The sequence below is a fragment of the Embiotoca jacksoni genome, unplaced genomic scaffold, assembly GCF_022577435.1.
Source record: "Embiotoca jacksoni isolate LCO1_2020_lvr unplaced genomic scaffold, fEmbJac1.0.p SCAF_15, whole genome shotgun sequence".
Classification (NCBI taxonomy): Eukaryota; Metazoa; Chordata; class Actinopteri; family Embiotocidae; genus Embiotoca; species Embiotoca jacksoni.
This window is the reverse complement of record NW_027185285.1, coordinates 8657029-8673897: the sequence shown is the minus strand read 5'-3', so window position 1 is coordinate 8673897 and position 16869 is coordinate 8657029. Positions and strand designations below refer to the sequence as shown.

At 36.0% G+C, this 16869-nt stretch overlaps 1 gene segment (V, D, J or C); it reads left to right on the top strand.

Annotated features, from left to right (window-relative positions):
• The first annotated feature begins 15161 nt into the window (after positions 1–15161).
• On the top strand, positions 15162–15594 carry LOC138197672 (immunoglobulin heavy variable 4-39-like). The segment is given in 2 exon segments: positions 15162–15204; positions 15290–15594. Coding segments are annotated over 2 exon segments (348 nt in total).
• Positions 15595–16869: the final 1275 nt, after the last annotated feature.

The following is a 16869-nucleotide window of genomic DNA, read 5'->3' as shown; positions in this document are numbered from 1 at the left end:
ATCTGAATTTGACTTTAATGCATGCAATGTTTTCATTTTTGTTTTGACAGGTGTTGGTGGTCAGACTCTGACACAATCTGAACCAGTGGTGAAAAGGCCTGGAGATTCAAACAAACTGATATGTTCAGGATCTGGATTCACGTTCAGTGACCACAGCATGAACTGGATCAGACAGGCTGCTGGAAAAGGACTGGAATGGATTGCTTATATCAGATATGACAGTAGCTCCATCTACTACTCTCAGTCAGTTAAAGGCCGGTTCACCATCTCCAGAGACAACAGCATGAAGCAGGTGCATCTGCAGATGAACAGTCTGACGACTGAGGATTCTGCTGTTTATTATTGTGCCCGACAGACACAGTGACACAGGAGGAAGCAACGCTGTACAAAAACTCAACATCAAGACAAATATTTGTTTCTCATTGATGGAATAAACTTCAGATCAACATCAAGTATTTGAATCCATTCTTCAAGTGTCTGTAATGGACTGGTGACCTCTCTACCTCCCTGTATTCAGAAGAAGATTAATGCAGTCATCTGTTCTAAATGAGAAATGTGACATTAAATAACGTTGTTTTTACTATATTTAAGGAAACGGCCACAGCTGTTATGCTTCGTCTCTTGTTCTCTGACAGTGTTTCAATGGATTTTGATATTTGTTTTCGTTTTAAATGTTGCTTCGATTTTAGTGTATTTTAGCACATTAACAATTGTATAGATAGATAGATAGATAGATAGATAGATAGATAGATAGATAGACAGACAGACAGACAGACAGAGAGACAGACAGACAGACAGACAGACAGACAGACAGACAGACAGACAGACAGACAGATAGATAGATAGATAGATAGATAGATAGATAGATAGATAGACAGACAGACAGACAGACAGAGAGACAGACAGACAGACAGACAGACAGACAGACAGACAGACAGACAGATAGATAGATAGATAGATAGATAGATAGATAGATAGATAGATAGATAGATAGATAGATAATCTTGCAAACTGTTCCCATGAAATATTACCACTAAATAATAAACACATCACAAAACATGATTTAAAAAAAGATAATTTGTCAATATATTAGTACAGCCATCCTGTTAAATCAATCTATAACAAAATGTATTTACTACAAATTAAAATATAATATTTCTAAAAGAAGTATAGCATAAAAATATGAGCATAACAGAAACAAAGTAAAGTTGGGAAATTAAATAATAGAAATACGCTTCAATTACAAATAATGTGTGAATCAAAGGTGATTATGAATCTGATGTAGGAGATGTTTACAGGCTTCATGTCATATTTTCATTTCATCACACCCTCTACTTCTGCAACATTTAGAAAATAACCTTCCATTTACCGTAATGAAATAACTGTCAGCTGTGCACGGGCAACTAGTAATGTCTAAATATATTGTATTACATTATTATGATAGTTTAATTATAAATATGGATACATAGTTAGCCATACTTCCAATGTGCTTATATTTTCAGATTTTTTAGAAAAATGTGAACTGTTTCCTTTAGAGAATTAATTACCGAGCTGATTTACATGCATGTATTCACTCTGCTGACCAAACTTTTTTTTGGCTCCAGTTAGAACAGCACTGATGCGTCATATGTTTGATTAATTCTATGCAAACTCAGTGGCCTGCCTTTTTACTCAGCTATAAAAACATGACATCAGACTGTCAGTGGAGTTCTCAGCACATCAGGATCAACTAAAATCATGTTGTCTGTAGCTCTGCTGCTGCTTTTTGCAGCTGGATCCTGTGAGTCTCTTTGGATTTCTCAGTCAGAGGTTCTTCCTTTACAATATAACTTGATCATTTGTAACATAATTCTTTCCTTCAACAGGTGTGAAGTGTGAACAGTTGACACAGCCAGCCTCTGTGACTGTGCAGCCAGGTCAACGTCTGACCATCACCTGTCAGGTCTCTTATTCTCTCAGCAGCTCCTACACAGCTTGGATCAGACAACCTGCAGGGAAAGGACTGGAGTGGATTGGTAGCAAATATACTGGAGATTCATCCTACAAAGATTCACTGAAGAACAAGTTCAGTATTGACTTAGACACCTCCAGGAACATAGTGACTCTAAATGGACAGAATATGCAGCCTGAAGACGCTGCTGTGTATTACTGTGCCAGAGATCCACAATGACACAAACCATCAGCAGACCTGAACAAAAACCTCTCAGTGCCTGAACATCTGTGAAAAGGACAAACAAACCATTACTGTACTGCATACTACTCTGAAAATATGGAAAATGTGTCCACAATAATTTCATGATATAATATAACAATACGGCTACTCTAATCATTGAAATACTTTATATGAACATCACAACAAACAACTTACACGACTACTCACTATTAAAATGTAAAACATCTTAAACATAACGTTTTCTTTTCTCATTACTTTTTTTTTATTTGGAAAGATAAATGTTAACAACAAACATTCAGCTCACACTTTGACGTTACATTTTTTTCGAACAAGCAACAAATGAATTAAAATTAAAAGCTGCTTTGTTTTCCATGAATTCCACCGTTTACAAATTAAATGATAAAATTTATTTTCTCTTCAGTCAGCAGTTTAGATTTCACAGTGTAAAGATATTAATAAATAAAGTTCTGGATTCTTTTTTTGATTCAATATTAGTACAAACCACCAATATACCCACGGAAATGTGAAGTAACCCTACTGACTCAAATACAGACAAATACACTTTTGGCAGCTTTGTTGTCCACATCAAAACTTTCATGAAACAATGTTACATCCCTTCATTTTTTCATGTTTTTCTTTGTTATAAAACACAATAGCAGGCTAATAATAAATATGTGCTTTTCATGGTTATATAACAGCAACTGCATGTAATATCTGAGACTGTAACTGTCACTAATGAACACACTTTTTTAGAAGTAGAAGCTCAAAAAATATTTGACAATGACCTACAGGTGGCAGTACAACATATTAATTGGGACAACACAACCATGAAACGCATGTAAATATTTATGCGATAAAACAAACAGCTGCTGTTGTGGTTTGTGACTTCCTGTTTCATAGGGTAACAAATAACATGCTTTTACAACAGTAATACTTAAAAATGCTTCCAATTATGATTTCAAACTTTTAGTTTAAAACAATGAATATATTGCAAGAGGACATTTATGTATGATATTCCTTAAATAACTGACCCAAAATGGTCACCTGGACAAGAAGTCACCTGAGAATCCTAATCCAATATTTAGTGTCTTTAAGCACTGGTTTAAGTCTCCACTGTCTCCAGAAGGAGAATCTGTCTCTTTAATTGCTCCACTCTGTTCACATCAGTGTTGTGCTGAGCTTTTGGTAAACTGATCTGGAGATGGTGCAACAAAAGTAGTGCGAGTGAACCAAAATAATAAAATCAATATAAAACTCCATAAAAGTACAGGAACTGCAGATTGGAGTCACAATTCATTCATGATTTTACACTGTCACACATTTTTTTTAACCTCATCATTTGATACAGTCAATCCTGAAAATATGAACTGTTACTTTTTTTTTTAGATCTAATAACATGAAATAATTACTTTAAAAAACGTATCTAAACAAATCATACTACAATGATATTTGTCAGTTTTCAGAGATGTGTGCAATCAGGTATGTTTCTCTTTGAGGAGGAGTCAATGCAAAACTGATATCTTCCATCTCTTCATATGTGTTGCAGAACAAAGGTCAGGAACTCAATCTGACATCCACTCTGCAGACTGGACAGAAACAAGTGACTTTTACAATGATCAGACCTTTTTATTCAGTTGTTCTGCTCATTGTGTTTTGCATCTTTGCTGGTAAGGATGTTAAATTATTTTGGAAAAACTGACATGAAGACAATGTGATTGATCTAATGAGCTGTTTATATTTTTGTAGGCACTGAGGGTCAAACACTGACTGAGTCTGAACCAGTTGTTAAAAGTCCCGGAGACGCCCACAAATTGACCTGCACATATTCAGGGTTTGGTGGTGATTATAATAACGCTTGGATCAGACAGGCTGCTGGAAAAGGACTGGAATGGATTGCTTATATCAGCGGTGGCAGTAGCTACATCTACTACTCTCAGTCAGTTAAAGGCCGGTTCACCATCTCCAGAGACAACAGCATGAAGCAGGTGTATCTGCACATGAACAGATTGACGACTGAGGATTCTGCTGTTTATTATTGTGCCCGAGAGACACAGTGACACAGGAGGAAGCAATGCTGTACAAAAACTCAACATCAAGGAAAATGTTTGTTTGTTCTCATTGATGGAATAAAGTTTAGTTCAACATCATCTACACATTCAGAGAAACATAATGTATTTTAAACAGAATTTTGTGCAAGTCTTGTTCTGATAAACTGTGAAGATTAAAATGTCTGTTGATGTGAATATAAATGTGTTGGTTTCGATAAACGGCCTGGTGGACATGTTAGGTTAACTGTTCAATTAACTGTGATTGGCCAGGAGCTAAGGGGGGATAGGTCCAGTTCTCCTTGCTTGTTGAGAGAGTAGTTCAGTGTGTGCGACAACGACATGCTGTGTAGAGCTACCGGCAAGAATTAGCCGTAATGTTGGCGTTGGCTACGGCCCACAGTAGTCTGTGTATTGTTCCAAATAAAGTTCCAGACAACCGAGTACCGTCTGGTGGCTTCCTTAAGCAGGGACGCTACAATATATAACCTGTCCGTCATATTTTATGCAAATCCAACTTCCTGTCAGTCTTATATAAAGACTTGATATCATGCTGTCAGTTGCAGCAGAAGAAGAGAAGCTCCCATCAGATCACCTTCAGTACCAACATGTTGTCTGTAGCTCTGCTGCTGCTTTTTGCAGCTGGATCCTGTGAGTCTCTTTGGATTTCTCAGTCAGAGGTTCTTCCTTTACAATATAACTTGATCATTTGTAACATAATTCTTTCCTTTAACAGGTGTGAAGTGTGAACAGTTGACACAACCAGCCTCTGTGACTATGCAGCCAGGTCAACGTCTGACCATCACCTGTCAGGTCTCTTATTCTCTCAGCAGCTACTTGACAGGTTGGATTAGACAACCTGCAGGGAAAGGGCTGGAGTGGATTGGTAGAAAATATACTGGAGGTTCATCCTACAAAGATTCACTGAAGAACAAGTTCAGTATCGACTTAGACACCTCCAGCAAAATAGTGACTCTAAATGGACAGAATATGCAGCCTGAAGACGCTGCTGTGTATTACTGTGCCCGAGATCCACAGTAACACAAACCATCAGCAGACCTGAACAAAAACCTTGCAATGCCTGAAAATCTGTGAAAAGGACAAACAAACCATTACTGTACTGCATACTGCTCTGAAAATATGGAAAATGAGTTTAAAATAATGTCATGATACAATATGACAATATGGCTACTCTAATCATTGAAATACTTTGTATAAACACCACAACAAACAAATTACACGACTACTCACCATTAAAATGTAAAACCTCTTCAACATAAAGTTTTCTTTTCTCGTTAATTTGTTTTACTTGGAAAGAGAAATGTTGACAACAAACATTTAGCTCACACTTTGAATTCACTTTTTTTTTTTTTAACAACCAACAAATTAAATAAAATGAAAAAATGCTTTGTTTTCCATGAATTCTACCGTTTACAAATTAAATGACATAATTTTTTTTTCTCTTTGGTCAGCAATTTAGATTTCACAACATAAAGATATTAATAAATAATGGTCTGGATTCCTTTTTGATTCAATATATGTACAAACCACCAATATACTGACAGAAATGTAAAGTAACCCTTCTGACTCAAACACAGACAAATACACTATTGGCAGATTTGTTGTCAACATCAAAACTTTCATGAAACAATGTTACATCCCTTCATTTTTTAATGTTTTTCTTTGTTATGAAACACAATAGCAGGCTAATAATAAATATGTGCTTTTCATGGTTATATAACAGCAACTGCATGTAATATCTGAGACTGTAACTGTCACTAATGAACACACTTTTCAGAAGTGGAAGCTAAAAAACTATTTGACAATGACCTACAGGTGGCAGTACAACATATTAATTGGGACCAAAAAAAACAACATAAAATGCATGTAAATATGTATGTTATAAAAGAAACAGCTGCTGTTGTGGTTTGTGACTTCCTGTTTCATAGGGTAACAAATAGCATGTTTTTACAACAGTAATACTTAAAAATGTTTCCAATTATGATTTCAAAGTATGAGTTTAAAACAATGAATATACTGTAAGAGGATATTTATGTATGATATTCCTTAAATAACTGACCCAAAATGGTCACCTGGACAAGAAGTCACCTGAGAATCCTAATCCAATATTTAGTGTCTTTAAGCACTGGTTTAAGTCTCCACTGTCTGCAGAAGGAGAATCTGTCTCTTTCATTGCTCCACTCTGTTCACATCAGTGTTGTGCTGAGCTTTTGGTAAACTGATCTGGAGACGGTGTAACGAAAGTAGTGCGAGTGAACCAAAAGAATAAAATCAATATAAAACTCCATAAAACTACAGGAGCTGCAGATTGGAGTCACAATTCATTCATGATTTTACACTGTCACACATTTTTTTTCACCTCATCATTTGATACAGTCAATCCTGAAAATATGAACTGTTACTTTTTTTTTTAGATCCAATAACATGAAATAATTACTTTAAAAAACGTATCTAAACAAATCATACTACAATGATATTTGTCAGTTTTCAGAGATGTGTGCAAACAGGTATGTTTCTCTTTGAGGAGGAGTCAATGCAAAACTGATATCTTCCATCTCTTCATATGTGTTGCAGAACAAAGGTCAGGAACTCAATCTGACATCCACTCTGCAGACTGGACAGAAACAAGTGACTTTTACAATGATCACACCTTTTTATTCAGTTGTTCTGCTCATTGTGTTTTGCATCTTTGCTGGTAAGGACATTAAATTATTTCGGAAAAACTGATATGAAGACAATGTGATTGATCTAATGAGCTGTTTATATTTTTGTAGGCACTGAGGGTCAAACACTGACCGAGTCTGAACCAGTTGTTAAAAGGCCCGGAGACGCCCACAGACTGACCTGCACATATTCAGGTGGACATAGCTGGTACGCTTGGATCAGACAGCCAGCTGGAAAAGGACTGGAATGGCTTGCTCTTATTAGTGGCAGTAATGACATCTACTAGTCTCAGTCAGTTAAAGGCCGGTTCACCATCTCCAGAGACAACAGCATGAAGCAGGTGTATCTGCAGATGAACAGATTGAGGACTGAGGATTCTGCTGTTTATTATTGTGCCCGAGAGACACAGTGACACAGGAGGAAGCAACGCTGTACAACAACTCAACATCAAGGCAAATGTTTGTTTGTTCTCATTGATGGAATAAAGTTTAGTTCAACATCATCTACACATTCAGAGAAACATAATGTATTTTAAACAGATTTTTGTGCAGCTCTTGTTCTGATAAACTGTGAAGATTAAAATGTCTGTTGATGTCAATATCAATGTGTTTGTTTTGATAAACAGTCCATCAAGAGATATATACATATATATATATTGTAACGGCCTGGGAGACATGGTTGGTTAATTGTTCAATTAACTGTGATTGGCCAGGAGCTAAGGGGGGGATAGGTCCAGTTCTCCTTGCTTGTTCAGAGAGTAATTCAGTGTTTGTGCAACAACGACATGCTGTGTGGAGCTACCGGTAAGAATTAGCCGTAATGTTGGCGTTGGCTACGGCCCACAGTAGTCTGTGTATTGTTCCAAATAAAGTTCCAGAAAACCGAGTACCATCTGGCGGCATCAGTAAGCAGGGACGCTACAATATATAACCTGTCTGTCATATTTTATGCAAATCAAACTTCCTGTCAGTCTTATATAAAGACTTGATATCATGCTGTCATTTGCAGCAGAAGAAGAGAAGCTCCCATCAGTTCAACTTCCGTACCAACATGTTGTCTGTAGCTCTGCTGCTGCTTTTTGCAGCTGGATCCTGTGAGTCTCTTTGGATTTCTCAGTCAGAGGTTCTTCCTTTACAATATAATTTGATCATTTGTAACATAATTCTTTCCTTCAACAGGTGTGAAGTGTGAACAGTTGACACAGCCAGCCTCTGTGACTGTGCAGCCAGGTCAACGTCTGACCATCACCTGTCAAGTCTCTTATTCTGTGAGCAGCTACTACACAGCTTGGATCAGACAACCTGCAGGGAAAGGACTGGAGTGGATTGGAGTGAGAGCTACTGGATCTTCATACTACAAAGATTCACTGAAGAACAAGTTCAGTATCGCCTCAGACTCTTCCATGAACATAGTGACTCTAAATGGACAGAATATGCAGCCTGAAGACGCTGCTGTGTATTACTGTGCCCGAGATCCACAGTAACACAAATCATCAGCAGACCTGAACAAAAACCTCTCAGTGTCTGAACACTTGTAACATGAAGCCACCAGAGGAGGAGCCCTCAGGCCACTAATGATTTTAAACTAGTTCACAAAGACAAAAACAGCATATAGTATTACAATTGTAAACAGAAAAATAAAACAGAATCTTCCTTCTAAAGATATAAAGACACACTGGAAGTCTTTATTTCTGATCGTTACCACATTTTTCTCAGTTTGTGCTGAATATTTCAACAAAAGTCACTTTGCATGTTAGAGACAGCGAAAAACTTGAACCAATTTAAATGACATGAAACTGAAAACTAATCTACTTTCACCTGGAATATAGTGATGATACATCACTTTAATAAATTAGTGGATAGATTAATGTGTTCAACTGATTTCAACCAAGCAATGTAATGTTCTTGTAAAGTGTCATTAATTATCAGTACACGTGGATCTTCTTGGTTATCTACAAACTATCAAAAACCTGCACAAATTCCTAACACCTAATATGTGGATCACAGATGCAAATGAAACATAACACATAATATGTAAAGCCCTTTTCAACACCATTCTGTTAACAAAACACTGTATGTCAGCTAAATCACAATATTTGATTTTTTTTTTAATGCAGTTATTATTTATTTAATCACGTGTTAAATCGCAACATAAGAAAAAGTGACGCTTGTTTGAAAATGATCTGTTTTTGGTTATGATGTATAGAAAATATATATTTATATATGCCGTTTATATCGACCAAATGAATACAAAATACATCTCTCAATTAAAGTAGTGCATTATTTTGGGTTATTTGCCACTTCCTCCTCAGAGTATCCTGATGCAAATGTTCAGTGTGTGCAGTGTACTTCTGTCCTGCTGACTGCTCTTGTACTCTGTGTGGAGCATCAGAGGTCACATCTTCAGCCACAGGATGATGAACACACTCACTCTTCTGCTGCTTGCTCTCTCTCTGACCTGTGAGTTCTCCTGCTTCTTGCTGTTTATCAGGAAACATCAACTGATGGTCAGTCAGTGATACCAGAAACCGTCCAAGATGATTTTCTAACTTTCTTCTGTTATTCTTCATCTCATCAGGTTGTTCAGGTCAGAGTATGGAGTCCATCCCTTCTAGTCCAGTAATGAAAAGGCCTGAGGAGACCCTCAGTCTCTCCTGCAGGGGATCTGCCTTCACATTTAGCTGCTGCAGTATGCACTGGATCAGACAACCTGCAGGAAAAGCTCTGGAATGGCTTGGGCTCATCTATAGCGATGCAAGTAGAACTGATTATGCCAGCAGTGTGCAAGGACGAATAGAAGTCACCAGAGATAACAGCAACAACATGGTGTATCTGAGACTGTCCAACTTAAAGCCAGAGGACTCTGCTGTGTATTATTGTGCAAAGCACACAGTGCTCAATGTAGTTGGAGAGGCTTCACAAAAACACCACACAAAATGTTTTTTCAAAGACCAAAGGGTGGCAGTGGAGGACGAGGATTAGATGTCACTAACTGAGCAGTCTATAACATGCACACTATGAAAACAACGTGCTGACTTTGTGGTTTGTGCCTTCCTCTATCTTAGGGAAGGTACGAATAGCTTATTTGTTTATACTTTTCACAGTATTTAATTTGGATTACAGGTGTGAAATGATTAATGTACTGACATTAGAGTGCAGTGACTCTCCAACAAATTCTAATGGCCTGAAAAAACATCCAATTCAACTATTATTCACGTTAATTAAATAATCAAAGAAAATATTATTTGAGCATCATCATAAAATAAAAAAAAGAAGATATACAACAAAGAACTAACTATTTCAAGACCAGGACAATGTTACAGTAAAGAGAGAAACAGTCTTTAGATTTTATTAACGGTTCTAAGATTCACTTATAGCACCAACTATTTTTTATCATTTTAAATGCTCCGACATTATAATTACTCAAACCTTGTTGTTTGTTTTCCCGCTGTTAAAACTGAATACCTGAATAACATCAATATACATATAACGGTCAACTGCTGCTCATTTTGTAAATTCAAGCCACAGCAACATAAAACATACCAACAATATCAATCAAAATATACCAATGTTCATTTGACATTTGAATCATAATTATTTGAGCTGTTATGCTTAACCTCCTGTTCTCTGACAGTGTTTCAAAGGATTTTATTGCTATTGTTTTAAATGCTGCTTCGATTTTAGTGTACATTTAGTGTATATACGTATATATATATATATATATATATATATATATATATATATATATATATATATATAACATAGAAATTCTTGTAAACTGTTCCCATGAAAACTTACAACTAAATAATTAACACTTAAAAAACATGATAAAAAGATAATTTGTCAACATATTAGAACAGCAATCCTGTTAAATCAATCTATTACCAAAATATATTTATTCCAAATTAAAATATAATAATTCTGAAATAAGAATAGAATCAACATATGAGCATAAGAAAAACAAAGTAAAGTATGGAAATAAAAGAAAAGAAATATGCTTCTTTTACAAATATAATGTGTGATAACAATGATAATAATGTAATACAATATATTTAGACATTAATAGTTGCCAGTAACAGCACAGCTGACAAATATTTCATAACGGTAAATTGAAGGTTATTTTCTAAATGTTGCAGAAGTCGAGGGTGTGATGAAATGAAAATATGACAGGAAGCCGAGTTGATTTACATGCATGTATTCACTCTGCTGACCAAACTTTTTTTTGGCTCCAGTTAGAACAGCACTGATGCATCATATGTTTGATTAATTCTATGCAAACTCAGTGGCCTGCCTTTTTACTCAGCTATAAAAACATGACATCAGACTGTCAGTGGAGTTTTCAGCACATCAGGATCAACTAAAATCATGTTGTCTGTAGCACTGCTGCTGCTTTTTGCAGCTGGATCCTGTGAGTCTCTTTGGATTTCTCAGTCAGAGGTTCTTCCTTTCCAATATAACTTGATTATTTGTAACATAATTCTTTCCTTCAACAGGTGTGAAGTGTGTACAGTTGACACAGCCAGCCTCTGTGACTGTGCAGCCAGATCAACGTCTGACCATCACCTGTCAGGTCTCTTATCCTCTCAGCGGCTACTGGACAGCTTGGATCAGACAACGTGCAGGGAAAGGACTGGAGTGGATTGGAATGAAACGTACTGGAGATTCATACTACAAAGATTCACTGAAGAACAAGTTCAGTATCGACTTAGACACCTCCAGCAAAATAGTGACTCTAAATGGACAGAATATGCAGCCTGAAGACGCTGCTGTGTATTACTGTGCCAGAGATCCACAATGACACAAACCATCAGCAGACCTGAACAAAAACCTCTCAGTGCCTGAACATCTGTGAAAAGGACAAACAAACCATTACTGTACTGCATACTGCTCTGAAAATATGGAAAATGTGTCCACAATAATTTCATGATATAATATAACAATACGGCTACTCTAATCAATGAAATACTTTGTATGAACATCACAAGAAACTAATTACACGACTACTCAATTAAAATATAAAACCTTATACAATTAAAAATTTCTTTTCTCGTTACATTGTTTTATTTGGAAAGAGAAATGTTAACAACAAACATTCAGCTCACACTTTGAATTCACTTTTTTTTTTTTAACCAGCAACAAATTAAATAAAATGAAAAAATGCTTTGTTTTCCATGAATTCAACTGTTTACAAATTAAATGATAGAATTTATTTTCTCTTTGGTCAGCAGCCCAGGTTTCACAACATAAATATATTAACAAATAATGGTCTGGATTCCTTTTTGATTCAATATTAGTACAAACCACCAATATACTCACAGAAATGTAAAGTAACCCTACTGACTCAAATACAGACAAATTCAGTGTTGGCAGCTTTGTTGTCAACATCAAAACTTTCATGAAACAATGTTACATCCCTTCATTTTTTAATGTTCTTCTTTGTTATAAAACACAATAGCAGGCTAATAATAAATATGTGCTTTTCACGGTCATATAGCAGCAACTGCATGTAATATCTGAGACTGTAACTGTCACTAATGAGCACACTTTTTTAGAAGTCGAAGCTAAAAAAAATATTTGACAATGACCTACAGGTGGCAGTACAACATATTAATTGGGACAACACAACCATAAAATGTATGTAAATATGTATGCTATAAAATAAACAGCTGCTGTTGTTAACGTGTCATATCTAAACATCTGACATAGATAATTGAATCATTGACATTATTTCCTCGGCTTTACCAAAAATGAGTCCTTTAATTTGGTCCCAGTGATGAAGAATTCATGCAAAATTTAATAAATTCCACTAATCTGACTGCAGAGAGGACGACAGAGAAGAGTGGACACAGTTCACATGATGCACTAAGAACTGCTGCTTTTAACTAAGTGTTGGGCAGGTTTCCTTTTTTAAATGTGGAGAGCAAGTTGACATCGATTATATTGTCCGAGAAGCCAGCAGACATTTTTGAGTAAACTACAGCAATTACCATTTTGCATGTATTCACACAGGTTTCAGTTTCTAAGCACTTAATTTCCTCTTGGGGCTCCAAGTTTCTCTACTCTGTGGCTTGAAATGTAATTTTATACTGAAACCTTCAAATGTCTTAAAATTAATCTCAGCCTTCAAACAGATGTACCAAACTCATTTGTTGAATTAGCTTGCTTTGATTCCACTGGTGGTTCAGTTAAAAAAGCTAAATAATTATAAAAAAAAATAATTATTTTGCAATTAAAATACAATATATTTTCACTTTCGGGATTTTAAAATGTCCTTATCAAATTTAATACGTGACAGGAAGTATAACTTTATTCGAGCAAATGTTCTACATCTTTCGGTGAAGTCTTTTTGAAGATATAATTACGTTATATTTCCTACCAGATCTCTGTAGTCATCAAAGTGTAAATGTTTTTAAACCAGTGTTTTCTGGCTGTCAGATTATTTATATGATTTCTTTTTTCTGTTACACTGTGGCCATACCTTTAAATTTGACTTTGAAAGCAGAATAAAGGAGGAGCCGACTGTAAACAAATTCTCACAGGGATTCAGTTTCCATGATATTTAAAGGCGACTCCTGGGTAACACTCATCATGTTGTCAACATGGCTTACAGACAGCTAACACTCTTGGTGGTTGCTGTGTTAGTTTGGAGAGGTGCTGAAGGACAGACTATAACAGAGTCCGGAGCAGCTGTTAAAAGACCTGGAGACTCTCACATACTCACCTGCACGACTACTGGATTTAGCTTCAGTGATGAACGTTGGAACTGGATCAGACAGGCTCCTGGTAAAGGACTGGAGTGGATTGCTTTTATACAAACATCTAGTAGTTCCATCTATTACTCCCAGTCAGTCCAGGGTAGATTCACCATCTCCAGAGATGATTCCAGCAGTAAAGTCTTTCTACAGATGAACAGTCTGAAGACTGAAGACACAGCAGTTTATTACTGTGCCCGAGAGGACACAATGAGAGACAGCAATAGAAGAGCTGTACAATAACTACTTCCTCTTTCAACCACCACCTCAAGGAACTTACAGTTTTCACTTTTATATTTATTGTCATTTTAATTGCACAGTGATTTTGTTTTTAAACGTATTTGTAATGTTGATGTTAAATATTACAAATTCAGAGCTGCATTTACAAAATATGCTCCTAAAAAAAATTGATGTGGTTGGAAATGAAACACAAAAACGCAAATCTGAACTGGTTCACATGTTTTTGGATTGTAGGTTTTTGATTGATTTATGAATTGGATTATGAAATGAGTGTCATTAATAACAGATGCAAATACAAATGTTGACCGTTTTTTTTAATTAATTTATATTTCTGTACTACTGCACATTGACAAACTTCACATTTTTTGCAGTCTTTAATGTTCTTTAATATCATTTCTCTTTTGTGCGTTAACTTTTTTTCTTGCTTCTACTTTTGGAAGAGGTTTTAAAGCACATTGTGATTTTGAGTAACTTTAGGGCAGAAATCAAATTTCAACCGAAGTGACAAAATCCAATCCCTGTACTCAGTCTACTTGGTCAATGTTTCATCAATTGCATTAACTTGACTGGAATCTAAAACTACTATTATAATTGTTCAACACAGTATTAAAAAATGATGGCCAAGTTCTTTCAAACTCTTTCTAAAAAAGATTAGTTCAACATCATCTACACATTCAGAGAAACATAATGTATTTTAAACAGATTTTTGTGCAGCTCTTGTTCTGATAAACTGTGAAGATTAAAATGTCTGTTGATGTGAATATAAATGTGTTTGTTTTGATAAACAGTCCATTGAGATATATATAGACATATACATATATATATATATATATATATATATATATATATATATATATATATATATATATATATAGTAACGGCCTGGGGGACATGTTAGGTTAATTGTACAATTAACTGTGATTGGCCAGGAGCTAAGGGGGGGATGGGTCCAGTTCTCCTTGCTTGTTGAGAGAGTAGTTCAGTGTGTGTGCGACAACAACATGCTGTGTAGAGCTACCGGTAAGAATTAGCCGTGATGTTGGCGTTGGCTACGGCCCACAGTAGTCTGTGTATTGTTCCAAATAAAGTTCCAGAAAACCGAGTACCGTCTGGCGGCTTCCTTAAGCAGGGACGCTACAATATATAACCTGTCCGTCATATTTTATGCAAATCCAACTTCCTCTCAGTCTTATATAAAGACTTGATATCATGCTGTCAGTTGCAGCAGAAGAAGAGAAGCTCCCATCAGATCACCTTCAGTACCAACATGTTGTCTGTAGCTCTGCTGCTGCTTTTTGCAGCTGGATCCTGTGAGTCTCTTTGGATTTCTCAGTCAGAGGTTCTTCCTTTACAATATAACTTGATCATTTGTAACATAATTCTTTCCTTCAACAGGTGTGAAGTGTGAACAGTTGACACAGCCAGCCTCTGTGACTGTGCAGCCAGGTCAACGTCTGACCATCACCTGTCAGGTCTCTTATTCTATGAGCAGCTACTTGACAGGTTGGATCAGACAACCTGCAGGGAAAGGACTGGAGTGGATTGGAATGAAATATACTGGAGATTCACACTACAAAGATTCACTGAAGAACAAGTTCAGTATCGACTTAGACACCTCCAGGAACATAGTGACTCTAAATGGACAGAATATGCAGCCTGAAGACGCTGCTGTGTATTACTGTGCCCGAGATCCACAGTAACACAAACCATCAGCAGACCTGAACAAAAACCTCTCAGTGCCTGAACATCTGTGAAAAGGACAAACAAACCATTACTGTACTGCATACTGCTCTGAAAATATGGAAAATGAGTTTAAAATAATTTCATGATACAATATGACAATATGGCTACTCTAATCATTGAAATACTTTGTATAAACACCACAACAAACAAATTACACGACTACTCACCATTAAAATGTAAAACCTCTTAAACATAACGTTTTCTTTTCTCGTTACTTTGTTTTACTTGGAAAGAGAAATGTTGACAACAAACATTCAGCTCACACTTTGAATTCACTTTTTTGTTTTAACCAGCAACAAATTAAATAAAATGAAAAAATGCTTTGTTTTCCATTAATTCTACCATTTAAAAATTAAATGACATAATTTTTTTTCTCTTTGGTCAGCAGTTTATATTTCACAACATCAAGATATTACTAAATAAAGGTCTGGATTCCTTTTTGATTCAATATTAGCACAAACCATCAATATACCCACAGAAATGTAAAGTAACCCTACTGACTCAAATACAGACAAATACACTGTTGGCAGATTTGTTGTCAACATCAAAACTTTCATGAAACAATGTTACATCCCTTCATTTTTTTTATGTTTTTCTTTTTGTTATAAAACACAATAGCAGGCTAATAATAAATATGTGCTTTTCATGGTTATATAACAGCAACTGCATGTAATATCTGAGACTGTAACTGTCGCTGATGAACACACTTTTTTGGAAGCATAAGCTCAAAAAATATTTGACAATGACCTACAGGTGGCAGTACAACACATTAACTAGGACAACGCAACCATATAATGCAGGGGTGTCAAACTCATTTTAGTTAAGGGGCCACATACTGACCACTTTGATCTCAAGTGGGCCAGACCAGTAAAATCATAGCATAATAACGCATACATAATGACAACATTTGTCTTTGTTTAAATCATTGGTGAAGGTTTTTGGATGATAAACCCTATTTTAAGGTCTTTCTACAATAAACTAGAAACATAAAGACTAAAAACTCAGACATCAGCCCATTTACACTGTTTTTGAAGCAATTACTGGATCGATTAAAAAAAACAAAAAAAACAAAAACGTTTGTACTCATAAACCTCCATATTCTCATAGAAATGCAATTTATGTCTTTCTGTAATTTTCACACTTAGCAAAGTCATCCGGCGGGCCGAGCTGGACCCCCTGGCGGGCCAGATCCGGCCCGCGGGCCGTATGTTTGACACCCCTGATATAATGTA